General features: G+C 41.7%; 1 protein-coding gene across 5 annotated transcripts in view; it reads left to right on the top strand.

Moving 5' to 3' along the window:
- Positions 1-13,870, top strand: part of Crebbp (CREB binding protein) — a 125,960-nt gene that overhangs the window by 91,512 nt on the left and 20,578 nt on the right. For all 5 annotated transcript variants that reach the window (XM_039086667.2, XM_039086668.2, XM_039086669.2 and 2 more), the window contains 6 exon segments: positions 755-1,168; positions 2,261-2,440; positions 3,342-3,531; positions 8,895-9,013; positions 9,783-10,022; positions 10,563-10,651. In XM_039086667.2, the coding sequence (XP_038942595.1) occupies positions 755-1,168; positions 2,261-2,440; positions 3,342-3,531; positions 8,895-9,013; positions 9,783-10,022; positions 10,563-10,651 (1,232 nt within the window).

Here is a 13,870-nt window from a genome sequence, read left to right on the forward strand (position 1 = left end):
TAGGCTTGCTCAGTAATGATTAATTTTCTCTATCTCATTTCTTCAGAACAGAGATCAGGAAACCAACTTTCTTCTCTTTCCAGAGTCTCTCCATGTTACGTAGCCCAGGCTACACTCTTTGTATCTTAGCCATATGCCACAATGACCAGCAGTAAACCTTTTCTGTTCAACAGCTGGTTCTCAGGGCCATAGTCCTAGTCTTAACTGTTTAACTCTGCTCTCAAAGTGTATAAGTAGTTACACACACCATGTAACTTGTAATCTGGTTGTTGTTGTCATCCTGTAGAACTGGACCAAAGTCCCTAGGCCAAACTTGTCTCTGGAATGGTAATTTTGATTCTCTCTCTCTCTCTCTCTCTCTCTTTTTTTTTTTTTTTTAAGTCAGGGGTCTCCCCAGTGTTCTAGTATCTCAACTTATTTTAAAAAAAAAAAAAAGCCCTTTTTCTGTTGTCTAAGTAGATGTTACAAAACATGAAGTCGGTAAACTAAGTAAATGTGTCTAAGCCATGAATATTGTAATCAGATATTGACGTTATACAAATCAGAGTATAGAAGCATTTTAGTGCTTATTATTACATGGTGTGGTGCATGCTATAAATGGTTAGTCTGAAGTTTTGCAAATGTACTATCCTCATGAAACTACCAGAACTAATTAAGAAACTAGAATTACATTTTTCTAATTTTTTTTTCCGTAAGTCCCTTATGGTTTCAATTGGGTAAAGTAAGTTTTACATATTCTTATTATTTCTTTTAGGGCCAGGTGCCTGGAGGTACACTTCCTAACCCTCTGAACATGCTGGCGCCCCAGACCAGCCAGCTTCCTTGCCCACCAGTGACACAGTCACCTTTGCACCCGACTCCACCTCCTGCTTCCACAGCTGCTGGCATGCCCTCTCTCCAGCATCCGACACCACCAGGGATGACCCCTCCCCAGCCAGCAGCTCCCACTCAGCCATCCACTCCTGTGTCATCTGGGCAGACTCCTACCCCAACTCCTGGCTCAGTGCCCAGTGCTGCCCAAACACAGAGCACCCCAACAGTGCAGGCAGCAGCACAGGCTCAGGTGACCCCACAGCCTCAGACTCCAGTGCAGCCACCATCTGTGGCCACTCCTCAGTCATCACAGCAGCAACCAACGCCTGTGCATACTCAGCCTCCTGGCACACCGGTGAGCCTCTTCGTCATTATCAAGCTAAACTCATACAGGGCACCTTACCATAAGAATGATGTGTCGAGCACTCGTGCACAAGCAGGCATATCTAGCTAGAAAAGTAAGATGCCATCTTTTAAAAAAAGGACTATTCTGTCTGTTGGGATGCTATAGCAAATTGCTCTGGTGCCAAAAAGTGAGAGAGAGAGAGAGAGAGAGAGAGAGAGAGAGAGAGAGAGAGAGAGAGAGTGTGTGTGTGTGTGTGTGTGTGTGTGTGTGTGTGTGTGTCTGAAATTGCAGTAAACTGAATTGTTCCTCTATTGTCCCTAAAGGTATGGCTTATAGTTTGCCTTGGTTAAAGTGGTTTATAGAAATCAATAGTCCTCGGTATGTCACACATTGAACTGTATGCACTACCATTATTTTACCTGTTTTCTGTTCTAGAGTAATTACCGTCCAGGTTTGACTGCTTTTGTGCTTTTGTGGGTTTAGTAGACATGCTATGCTCCAAACTATAAAGGTCTTGGCTAATCAACCTTGTTTGAGAATACATGCCTTTTTTTATTCATAATGAAACAACAGATCCCCTCCTCCCGGGTTTGTATTAATTCTTAGATATTTAAGCTATTTGTAGAATGACAAAATTAATCATGCAACAGTTGGAAAGATGACATTACTGTTGGTTTCTCCATAAGGGCGTGTGCTTACTCTTACCTCTTACCAGAGCTTTATCTTTCTTTATTAGTTTCTGTAGTGCTTCATAGGGTAAAGCCTGTAATGGAGTGGGGTGTTTGCTTACTCCACTGCCATCACTGTCCTGTGAGACATGCTTCATATAGGCCATTAGTCCCCAACCTCCCTGTAAATACTTAAGGGTTTGCCTTTCTCCATAAGTAGGAATGTTAGTGAAGAAAATAATGGTAAAATAATCCAGTCAGAAAGCAGAGAGACTATAACTTAGAAAAGTACTTCTGCCCTTTAGTGGTCATACTAAGTACTTAGGTTGTAAGGAGAAATACTAAACAGAAGACTGAGCTTGGAGGTACAAGAGTTGGAGGAACATTTGTGTTATCTGCTTTACAGAGGTGAATGATTTTGATTTCTTTGCAGCTTTCTCAGGCAGCAGCCAGCATTGATAATAGAGTCCCTACTCCCTCCTCTGTGACCAGTGCTGAAACCAGTTCCCAGCAGCCAGGACCTGATGTGCCCATGCTGGAAATGAAGACAGAGGTGCAGACAGATGATGCTGAACCTGATCCTGCTGAATCCAAGGGGGAACCCCGCTCTGAGGTAGATGCTCCCTCCCTCAGCCTTAGTGCATGGCTGTGTGTGGCAGCTTTACCGTATGTCCTCAGGACCTAGGATGGTGTTTGCATATTCATTTTATATTTTTTCTTTTTTTTTCTTTCCGGGGCTGGGGACCGAACCCAGGACCTTGTGCTTCCTAGGCAAGCACTCTACCACTGAGCCAAATCCCCAACCCCTGCATATTCATTTTAAATGTTCCAGTTTTCCACAAATCTTTCTGTCAGTGTTCTCCATTCAGTTTTAGTTCTGCAGACGAGGTAGTAGATTGGTTTACTGACTTAGAGCAGAAGTTGAAAATCCTCAGTAGGCCAAGAGCCAAACCTAGCCTGGGAATGTGTTTCTGTTTGGTCTGTTCAGTATTTTAAAAATCAGGAAGTTGTAAATAGAACTTTAGATAATCTAATTTTTCTCGAAAGATGAGCAGCTCTGTCACTAGTACCCTTATACTCCTGTATGGCAGCCAGTGTCATACCTGATGTGAGTGCATGTGATAGTGACATGGGCTTCCCATTTAGTCCAAGTCTCATGCTAACATTCTTTGTCTCAGAGCATAGGGCCTTGATCCTTATTTTGATTTTCCAAGGCACTCTTAGTCTCAAACTAGATGTATCAATATTTTATTGAACATGTAAATATACTTTTATATTGAAAGGAACTTTAATTAGAATTATGATTGTACCAGTGCTGTATAAAGTAACTAAGTAGACATCAGATACTTTGTTCCTTTTCCTAGTGGGGAACAAAAAAGAACTAGGGAATGTTCCAGATACTTCTGACTAAGGGAGCACTCAGCAAGCCTGTGTGAGGCAGAAAACTTAGAGTAAAGCTGAACTGGGTTACAAGAGTCCAAAAGTCACCTGTCTTCTATGGCTCTGTCTTTAAGATGATGGAAGAGGATTTACAAGGTTCTTCCCAAGTAAAAGAAGAAACAGATACAACAGAGCAGAAGTCAGAACCAATGGAAGTAGAAGAAAAGAAACCCGAAGTAAAAGTGGAAGCTAAAGAGGAAGAAGAGAACAGTGCTAACGGCACAGCCTCACAGTCAACATCCCCTTCCCAGCCACGCAAAAAAAGTAGGTCACATTTTCTGTATAGACCATGCTGTGCTTCCATACCAAAGATTGAAAGCTGAGACAGGAAAATAATTACAAATTCTGTTTCATGTTCCTTGTCTTTCATATTCTAAGCTTTACCTCTGAGAATGGAGACAGCAGAACTGGAGAGATTGCTGGGCAAACATGAGGGCCTAAGTTTGAGCATTCATGTAAAAGGCTGTGTGTGTCAGTACACAGGCATCTCTAACCCCAGCACTGTAGGAGGCTGAGACAGGAAGCTATGGCCTGCTTGCCACCAGTCTAACTCCGGATTCAGTAAGAGTCTTCCTAATGGAATAAGGCAGGATACCAGTTGTGCACTAGCACCCATGAATGCATGCAAGGTACACTTGCACACACTCAAGTACCACAGACAGTCTTGATCCTGCTGAATCCAAGGGGAAACCTTGGTCTGGGGAAGATGCTCCCACACATACAGAGAGAGGGAAAATTGACAAACCGTCTAGGGAACAGCCTTGAGTTATATTCTGAGGTGAGATGTCGCTGACTAGGGAGGCAGAGTTGAAATGCTTCTGGATCTTTGAGCAGGCTAAGCAGTGTAGGTTCTGCAGAGCCAGGAAAAAGAGTTGGTGAAGGATTCAGGAAGGAAATGAGCAAAAAATCACTGTCAGTAGTGTGTATGGAGGCCAGAAAGGAGCTGTGACTCGGCATGAGGTGGAATGTGAAGCTACAGGTGTATGCAGTTAGCTCAGGAAAGGCAGGGATTGCGTGTATTCCAGTTAAGATGTGTCCACAGCAGAAGTCAGGAGGGCGCTGGAAGAGCATCAAGTGACCTTTGCTTACCAGGACTTTGGAAGTTGAGCACTACGGGTGACAGACACATTTTGGAGAGAGCAGAGGATGTTGGTAGCTGAGGCAGTAAAGCCCCACAGCAAGGAAAGGCACTTCCTTCCTTCCCAGTTGATGGGGCCACAGAGTGTTTGAATATGTGGATGATCTTGTCCTTATCTCATAGGCTAATGAGAAGGAGCAATGGGATGATCTTATCCTTTCAAGAAGTAAACCTGAGAAAATATTTAATTCATTTAAATTAATAAGTCTGTCAGTGGTACCATTTATCCCACCCCCACCTGGAGAATAGAATCAGTGCTCTACCTAGCCTCATTTGTTCAAAAAATTGTCTTTTCCAAGCAAAAATTGTCCCAAAATGTGACTTTATTTTGTAATCTTTCAATGCTTCAAAGAGAGTTAGGCAACTGAATTAGACTCTTACCTAAGAACTGCTCTACATTCTGCTATGTGATAATATTGTTTGAACTGTGAGGACCATTCATCTTCATTCCAATAACTTATTAGTGAAGAGAAGAGTGATACATGACTCTTTGGGGTAACTGGGCCTAGGCACTGTCTTGGAAGATGCTTCAAGAGACAGTGAGCAGAGGCTCTTGAGGGTGAGTTGAAGTCATCCTTTGTGACTTGCAGAAGGCTAGGTCATTGAGGTGTGAACATTTTCCAAGTACTGACATACTGGATGCTGTACTATCAACCCCCTGCTCCTCCAAAGATCCACATTTTCTAGTATCAATATCAGTTTCATAAAACATCTTTAAAAGTTTTGAGAAATATCAAGCTCATGTGGCAGATAAAAGTTTTCAAAAACTTTTTTTTTTTTAGATTTTACCCTTGCCAACAAATACTGACATCTGTCCTTAAAGTAACAGCTCATTTAGTTGTTTTTTTGGGGTTTTGTTTGTTTTTTGAAGAAAACTTTCCCACAGACTAGAATTGAGTAACAGTTTTGTATCTGTCACTCTCCTTAAGATTTCTGTCTTTGGAGAGAAGAGCAGTTCCTGCTCTCAGCCACAGTGCTGGCTGACGTTGCTGTTGGTTCCCAAAACTGCTTCTCTACAGCATGGTTCCCTGTTCCAGGACAGCAGTTGGAGGCACACGTGGGAAGTGAAGATTCACTGAGAGCATCGAGAGTGTGCTCAGCTGACTGCCATTCTTTTTTTCTTGAGTAGAGTGGCCACAAAGACTGAAAGAACCTCCCAGTCATCTGTCTCCTCGGTGGCACTGTTAGCACAGTGGATCTCTGCACTAGTGGGTAGTTTAATCTCAGAGACCCCTAGCAAGAGGCTTTGCACAGTGCCAGAATAGTTTACAATTATAGACTGTTGTTGACTATCTGCCATGTGGTTCTTAATCACTTAAGTTGTAACAGGGATGATTGGTAAACTGAATTATTTAGTTTATGTAAAATTGTGTTGTGGACCCCTCAGTGCCACGTATTTCTGGTTACTACCACATTGAGCAGCATGAGGCTTACGACCCACACGCTTTGAAAACTGCAGTTTACCATTCATACTGAATTAAGGTTTTGATGCTAGCAAAGTGGAATGACACATTCTGTGTCACACCAGCTAATTAGCTACAGAGAACTAGGTTCTAATACAACTACTGACTTCTCTGTGAGCCCTTATGTATGGAGTCTTATTACAGAGTGTGGTAAAGATAGGAATTTGAAAATACTTAGCATAGGCTTTAAATAGTTGTTTAATTAGTGAATAAACACAATAAGACACATGTAGTCACTTCAGTTCTCACTGGGGAGAGGAATGAGAGTGGGCAGATGTGTGTCTGACTGTGTCTGTCCACAGTGTCAGGCTTGGTAGCAAATGCTTTACCTGTTGCTTCATCTCATTAGCCTATGAGCAGACTTCGATGAGACAAGGTCTCACTGTGTAGTACTAGATACCTGGAATTTACTTTGTAGACCAGGCTAGCCTAAATTTATAGAGATCTATTTATCTCTGCTTTCTAGGATTTAAGGCATGTGCTTGCCACACCCAGCATGAGCAGACTCTTTAAGATAAGGTCCCTCTGGCTGGTCAAGCTGCTCTGCTGCTTCTACTGCTCAAAGACTGGACATAGAGCATGTCCTGCTACACCCCACCTGTCAGCAGGCCTTTTCTGTGAAAGGCCTGGGTCGTATTTCATACTTCAAACCTCACAAGGTCTCTGTTAAAACTAATCCCCTCAAAGGCAGTAGCAAACAATACGCAAATGAGTGAAGATGGTTGTGTACCAATAAAAGTTTCATTTATTTTTTTTCTTTTTTGAAACTAAAACTTGAATTTAATTTTCGTGTGTCATGAAAAAAACTTGTCCTGGTTATTAAAAAGGTCAAGACCTGGTTGGGCAGTGGTGACACAGGCCTTTAGTACCAGCACTCAAGTGGCAGAGGCAGGCAGATCTCTGAGTTGGAGGCCAGCTAGGTCTACAGAGCAAGTTGCAGGACAGCCAGGGCTACACAGAGAAACCTTGTCTCCGAAAAACAAAATGTAAAGACCATTTTGAGATCTTGACTCATAGACAATGCAGAGACCTTGCCAGATTAGGGTTTTTGTATTAAAAAAAATTTAAGGGGCTGTGAAGATTGCTTAGCAGTTAAAGTACTTGATGCATAGGCAGCAAACATAGGGACGAGATTTCAGGGCTCCTGGACCCCACATAAGTGACCAGTGGGCGTGTGGCTTGACTGTATAATTTCAGTGCTCAGGAGGTAGAAGAGAAGGGGTGCCTGGAACAAGCTAGCTATTCCTACAGGTTCTGAGTTGACTTAACAGAACCTGTCTCTGAGTAAAGAGAAGAACAGTCAAAGATGGTATCAGCTTTGGACCCACACACACATGTACATGCACACACATGAAACAAACTACTCAAGGGCACTAGATGTAGTTAGGCGTGGTGGCACTTATAAACAGAAGAGTGATGTTAGCAGAGAACAAGGATATCCATGCATTTACAAGGCTGCTGCAGGCTTGTCTGCATGATTGAGTGGGCTTTGAGTGGTGATTGAGTGGGCATTGAGTGGGCCAGCTTGAGCATTGCTGGGTGCTGGGGATGTCTTCGTAGGGAGCCTGCTGTGGTCGTCTAGACCTTGCGCCAATATTACAAGGGTCACAGCAGCCAAGTGTCTTGCAAAGGAGCCAGTGTCTGTAACAAGGACCTGATGGGTCCCTGGCTCTGGATATAAATTATGGGGACTTGTTGTCAACCTGCTGTTGACATGTCTAAAGTGAGGATGCTATGTTGAATTTTTCTGTTAACATCTCTACTTTTCACATAAGAAAACCATTGAGGTAAAACTCTAGAATTTGACAAGTTAGATAGACTCCCCAAATAGAAAAGATAATAGACATATGCCATAGCCCAGCTGGAACTTTTGTCTCTCTATGTATCCCCTCCACCCCACCACCCCCAACCCTGCGTGCCTTTTATTTCCCCCCTCCCCCCCAAGACAAGGTGTCTCTGTATAACCCTGGCTTTCCTGGGACTCACTCTGTAGACAAGGCTGGCCTTGAATTACAGAGATCCACCTGCCTCTGACTTCCACTGTATTCTTGATTGGTATGGCCTGGCCTGGAGCTCGCTGTGTACACCAAGCCAACCTTGAAGTAACAGAGATTTGCCTCTGCCTCCCCAAAAGCTAGGATTAGCAGAGTTTGCATCACTTGTAACACCAAGTCCTAAGAACTGTTTGACATGTCCTTCTGTCAGTTTCGTTTTGGACGAAAAGCTAAGGGGTGCCACACTAACCTGCACACTAAGAACTGGAGCAAGTCAGGTTCCCATGCTATGTAGACTCATCTTTCTTCTGACTGTCTCATCTTAAAGGGATTTGGCAACCATTTCACTTTTAATTTTTTTGTTTATTTTTAATTTTTTAAATTTTTTGTTGACTGACTGGCTTATTTTGAGACAGGGTCTCATTCTGTAGCCCAAGCTGGCCTAGATTTCACCCTCTAAACCCCTTGCTTCGCTCTCCTGAGCACTGGAATTACAGGTTAATGGTAACACCATAGCAGGTAGATGTGATGGCTAAGAGCAGTGGGCACTATTGGACTTTTAGAAACTTCTTTTTTTTAAAAAAAAAAAAAATTAGGTTATTGTTTACATTGTGTATGAGGGTGCATTAAATAAAGGTTTGTTTCAGGTGAGTTAAATTCAAGTAAGTCAAAGATAGAAAAGCATCCCCAGAGGATTCACAAAGGTCACTGTGGTGAAAAGAGTTTTATTTATTACCCAATTGAACCAGGGAAACAGAGTTGGGAATTAACTTTGTTTTCAATTCTAGCAGTATTGGAAGATTGGAAATTTTTGTTGAAACAAACTCCTCAGTGCTGTTTTGTCTCGTGGACAGATTTAAAGGTCTAATTAATGTGTTTTAGAAACCAAAACTGGTCTGATGACACTGAAGTGTCAAAGTACTTGAAAGGACTGTGGCAGGAAGTAGAAGCCACTAAGCTAACAGTTTAATGTGGTAATGGCTGTGTCTGAGCATCCGTTTGTGATTTCTTCTGATGTTTCTTTCCCTTTAGTCTTTAAACCTGAGGAGCTACGCCAGGCACTCATGCCAACTCTAGAAGCACTCTATCGACAGGACCCAGAGTCTCTGCCTTTTCGGCAGCCTGTAGATCCTCAGCTCCTAGGAATCCCAGTAAGTTAATGTAAAACCATGTTAGAGTATCTATGGTTTTATGTCTTAAAATTGAGTAAAATAAACTGGGTAGTGGTGGACACGCCTTTAATCCCTGCACTCGAGAGGCAGAGGCAGCTGGATCTCTCTGAGTTTGAGGACAGCCAGGGTTATATAAGGAAACCCTGTCTCAGAAAGAAAAACATGAAAAAAAAGAAAACAAAATTGAGTAAAATACCTGTGGTCTGGAGATTATTTTTTACTGTAAAAGTAGTCTGTCAGCAGCTACTGATGGCCACAGACACTTGCTGGGGCTCACTCACTAAGTGACACAGACAGAGACCCGCAGAGTTGAGGCTTTGTGTACAAGTTTTATCTAAAAAATTGGCTTGAAGAATTAAAGTATCAACTATGTTGTCCATGTCAGTTCCTATCTGATATTCCTGGAGACTTGGAAAGGCATGTGCCTCCAGTAGTTTCAGGGTTGGTTGTTTATGTTTATGTAGACCAAAGGGAATCTGGAGAAAGTATACATTTTAACTCAGTAAGTTAAAATTCCATTTTCATTAAAAATAGTTTTTGATAATCTTTTCACTTTTTTTCTTTAGCCTTGGCAGTAATTTAATTATACTCGCTCTTACCAGTTGCTATGTTACTAAGTTAAGTCAGTAGAGTATTTGGGATTATTTTCAGTTCCATTTTTTTACTCTTGGGAACAAAATGGTATTTTCTGTTTTTATTGTTAAAACTTTTTGGGATCCTCTCACAGGGTTGACTTTTTTTCCCTAAGGATTATTTTGATATTGTGAAGAATCCTATGGACCTTTCTACCATCAAGCGAAAGCTGGACACAGGGCAATATCAAGAACCCTGGCAGTATGTGGACGATGTCTGGCTTATGTTCAACAATGCGTGGCTGTATAATCGTAAGACGTCCCGGGTATATAAATTTTGCAGTAAACTTGCAGAGGTCTTTGAACAAGAAATTGACCCTGTCATGCAGTCTCTTGGATATTGCTGTGGCCGAAAGGTATAGTATTTCTGGAAATCCACCTTTTCTGTCTAATGCAGCCGAGTTAGTGTTGGCAGCTCTAGGGTACACTGCTGTCTTTGGATTTTTTCCAGTGTTGTGTTTTGCTTTGCTTTGCTTGTTTTAGTGTTTTGAGACAGGTTTTCTCTATGTTGTCCCTCGCTGTTCTGAAGCTGGCCTTGAACTCACAGAGATCCACCTGCCTTTGCCTCCCAAGTGCTGGGACTAAGGGTGTGCGCCACCACTGCCTGGCTAGTATGGTCTTTGTGACAGTTGACTTCCTGACATGATGTCATATGAAAGGTACTCACTAGTTGGGCTGACTGCCCTATGCCCATTGCAGCTGTTGATAGTACCTGAAACCAGAGCTGTGCCAATTCTGTCACATTAAGTCCGAAATGTCCTGAAATAGCGATGAACATTGTTAGGATTTTACCTGGTGTTCTAGTTAGTGACCAGTGGCTCTGCCTCCATAATATGCTAGAATACTTGAGGATGGTAAGTGGAATATGTGTTTAGTATTTTCTTCTTGTTTTGCAGTATGAGTTCTCCCCACAGACTTTGTGCTGCTATGGAAAGCAGCTGTGTACAATTCCTCGTGATGCAGCCTACTACAGCTATCAGAATAGGTAAGCATCAGCCAGACCCTGCAGCGTTCCAGAGCAAATCAAGATGTTAGGGCAATAATTGTGCATGTGATCATAGCCTGGATGTGTTCTTTATTTCATGAAATTTCCTATCAAAAGTGCTATAGTTTATGTACCTCTTGGTCAGTAGGTAACCCCTTGGTTTCCTGATTAAAAGCATAAATTTGCTGGGCATGGTGGTGCAAGCTCTTGGAGGCAGAGACGGGTAGATCTCTGTGAGTTTGAGGCCAGCCTGGTCTACCATGTGAGTTCTAGTACAGCCAAGCTTATGTAGAGATACCCTGTCTGGAAAAAAAGGCAAAATGTCTATAATGAAAATTTTAATTTTACTTTAGTCTTAGGCTGGAGCTCACTAGTAATTAACTAAACTAGAACTCTGTAACCAAGAAGTTAAAGTTGAAACTAACCTTTGAAACGCTTGAAGTGACTTAAGATACTCACAAAATAGAAAGTTGTGCTTTATTCTACAGCAAATGCGTATCTACATCACTTGGGCTTGCTGTTCTGGTAGAAAAACTTGTTAGTTGGGAAAAAAAACACACACACACACAAGAAACACTACAGCATTAGGAAAGGTGGTGTTCTTTCTTGAATTAAAGAGTAACTCCACTGTTGGGCTTGTTTATAAACCTGGCACCCCAGAAGTAGAAAGTGGAAGCAAGAAGAATTTTGAGTGTTAGACTGGACTGAGCAGGGTTTTGTTTTGTTTGTTTTAAAGAATACTTTTGTTTTACTGTTGTCAAGGCTTTGAGAATGGTAGGCCTACCTGAAAAAAAGTTGCTATCCTTTTGGAATATGAAGGTGACTAGACTAGAGTAGATCTCCTTCTTACAGAGGACAGTGAGACAGTACTACTACTAATCCACAGATAACTCTGTAGTCTGGGTCTTATTTTTTGCTAAGATGAAGTTGAAATTAAATTCCTTTCCACCAGTTCTGTTATGAGACCTCTTGTTGCCTTGTTGCCGTATCACAGAGGCTTCATGGCTAAGCCTAAGTTATGACATACACTGAAGTCGGTGCTGTTGACTCCATTTTGTGAACCAGAAATGAGAGCCTCTGACCAAGAGGAAGCTTCGTGCGTGTTCTCTGTCTTGGGCTTTACCATTGCATCAAGGATTGCTGCCGTGGCTGTTTGTCCCTTTGCTTATGTGGGCCACAATAGTAGGAAGGGGCTGTTCATTTGTTCAGGGGTACATATGTCTATAGGCCTGACAAGTTTGGAATTTTTTTTCTCAAGTGTGTTTTTTGAGTTATGCTCATAATTTTAAAAGAAAATATAACTATCTCCATGATGGCTCCTATGCAAATGTTTTTCCCAAAAAAAAAAAAAAAAAAAAAAAAAAAAAGAACTTGATGTTAGAGCATTTGTTGTCAAGCTTGACGACCGGAGTTTGATCTCCACTCTTATGGTAGGACACTACTAACTCCCTCTGATCTCCAGTGCACATATGGGCACACAAATAAAAAATTTTTTAAAAGGGAAGACTCTAAGCCTGTGTGACCAACCAATCTACTGCTCTCCCTCCCATCTCTATTAGAAAGTGTAGCATGAACAACCCGTGCTGAGTAAGTACTCAAAATATAGCTGGGTTTCTATCAAAACAGTCCTCTTACATCCAGTGTTTTGTTGAGAGGTGGTGTTGTGAAGGTTTTGTCTTGTCTTGTGGTTTGTAGTAGGGGCGGTTTTATGCTATGAGTAGAGTCCTGGACATTGCTCATGCAGTGCCACCCTCAGCCTTTGAGTAGAAACATTGGAAGACAGAGTTGAAAAGGATACCATAACACACACCCTACCCCCCATATGGGATTCTTCCACAGTGACTGTGTTATTATATAGGAGTTCTGTCCCCTCTTGGCACATCTCATAATGTATCAAATTTAACCTTGTCCAAGATACAGGCTCAAAAGCATCTTCTCTAACAGGCTCCTGTCCTGTCTTCAGTGCAGTAGTACATAGGAGTGTACCCTGAAGACCATTAGGGTCTGTATAAGGCTGTACGTTGTTTGGTTGAGACAGGGAATCACTGTGTAGCTGCAGATGGCCTCAAACTTGGTCTTCTTGCCTCAGTCTCCTGAGGGCTAGCATTATAGGCCAAGGCCACAGCACCTGGCTTTAGACAAGATTGTACGGATTAGTGTTAATCACGCCCTGAAAAATACTGTGCCTGATACTTTTTTTAGCTAGTATAATTTTTATCTAGAAGTAAGACAAGAAATCAGCCACTTTCTGCAAATGTTGCCCTTGCATTGTTGGATCACTTCTGGATGCTTAGCAAACACTGCTTCTAATGACTTACCCAGACCTTGGCCTAATCCACTGAGAATAATTAAAGGTAAATTGAATTGATAGCTACGACCAGGAAACATTCAGTGGTAAAGGACAAACACCAGAACTATCCTGGGAGTCCTAGAATGCCCAGTTTTATTTTTGTGTAGAACTCCACTTTTACTGAACAAAAGTGATGTATTTTTCTTTTTTTTTTTTTTTTTGGTCTTTTTTTCGGAGCTGGGGACCGAACCCAGGGCCTTGTGCTTCCTAGGCAAGCGCTCTACCACTGAGCTAAATCCCCAGCCCCTGTATTTTTCTTAAATGAAAATATAGGAGTTGTATCCTGTGTCTAATACATCTCAAAAGCTTTTACCATTCCTTCTGAGCTCTTAGAATGAAGAACATAAATCAATACTCCATAATTCTAAGAAAGGAGTGGCCAAGTTTTGTGATGAATGTTCTAATTGCTTGTGATTTTTTTCAAATCAACTATGAACAGTTGTGTTCCAATAAATAATTGTTTTGTCATTTGTGCTAAAGACACTTAAAATCAGTAAAACATTGTACACAGCATTTGAACAAGTGAAATTCTTAATATCTGTGTTAGTGGTCACATTTTCACTTGTTTCTACCCTTTCAAAATTTGAAAGTAACTCACTTTTAGGAAACTGTTATAACTTTTCTAATAATCATCCGAAGATAGTGTGGAAATCATCTATTGATAACTAAATACTGATAGAGTTCTTAAAACAATCTGCATTTGAAAAAGTCATACATTAAACTACCCTCACAGCTAAACCGTGCAGTCACATGTGCCAACTTAGCAACCCAGATTTGCATCATCATTGGATTACATGGAGTATTTCTCCTTGGTGGTTCCATATTCATCACACTGCTTCCTTCACAACAGACATAATGTTATCCAGCCT

The sequence above is a fragment of the Rattus norvegicus genome, chromosome 10, assembly GCF_036323735.1.
Source record: "Rattus norvegicus strain BN/NHsdMcwi chromosome 10, GRCr8, whole genome shotgun sequence".
Lineage (NCBI taxonomy): Eukaryota > Metazoa > Chordata > Mammalia > Rodentia > Muridae > Rattus > Rattus norvegicus.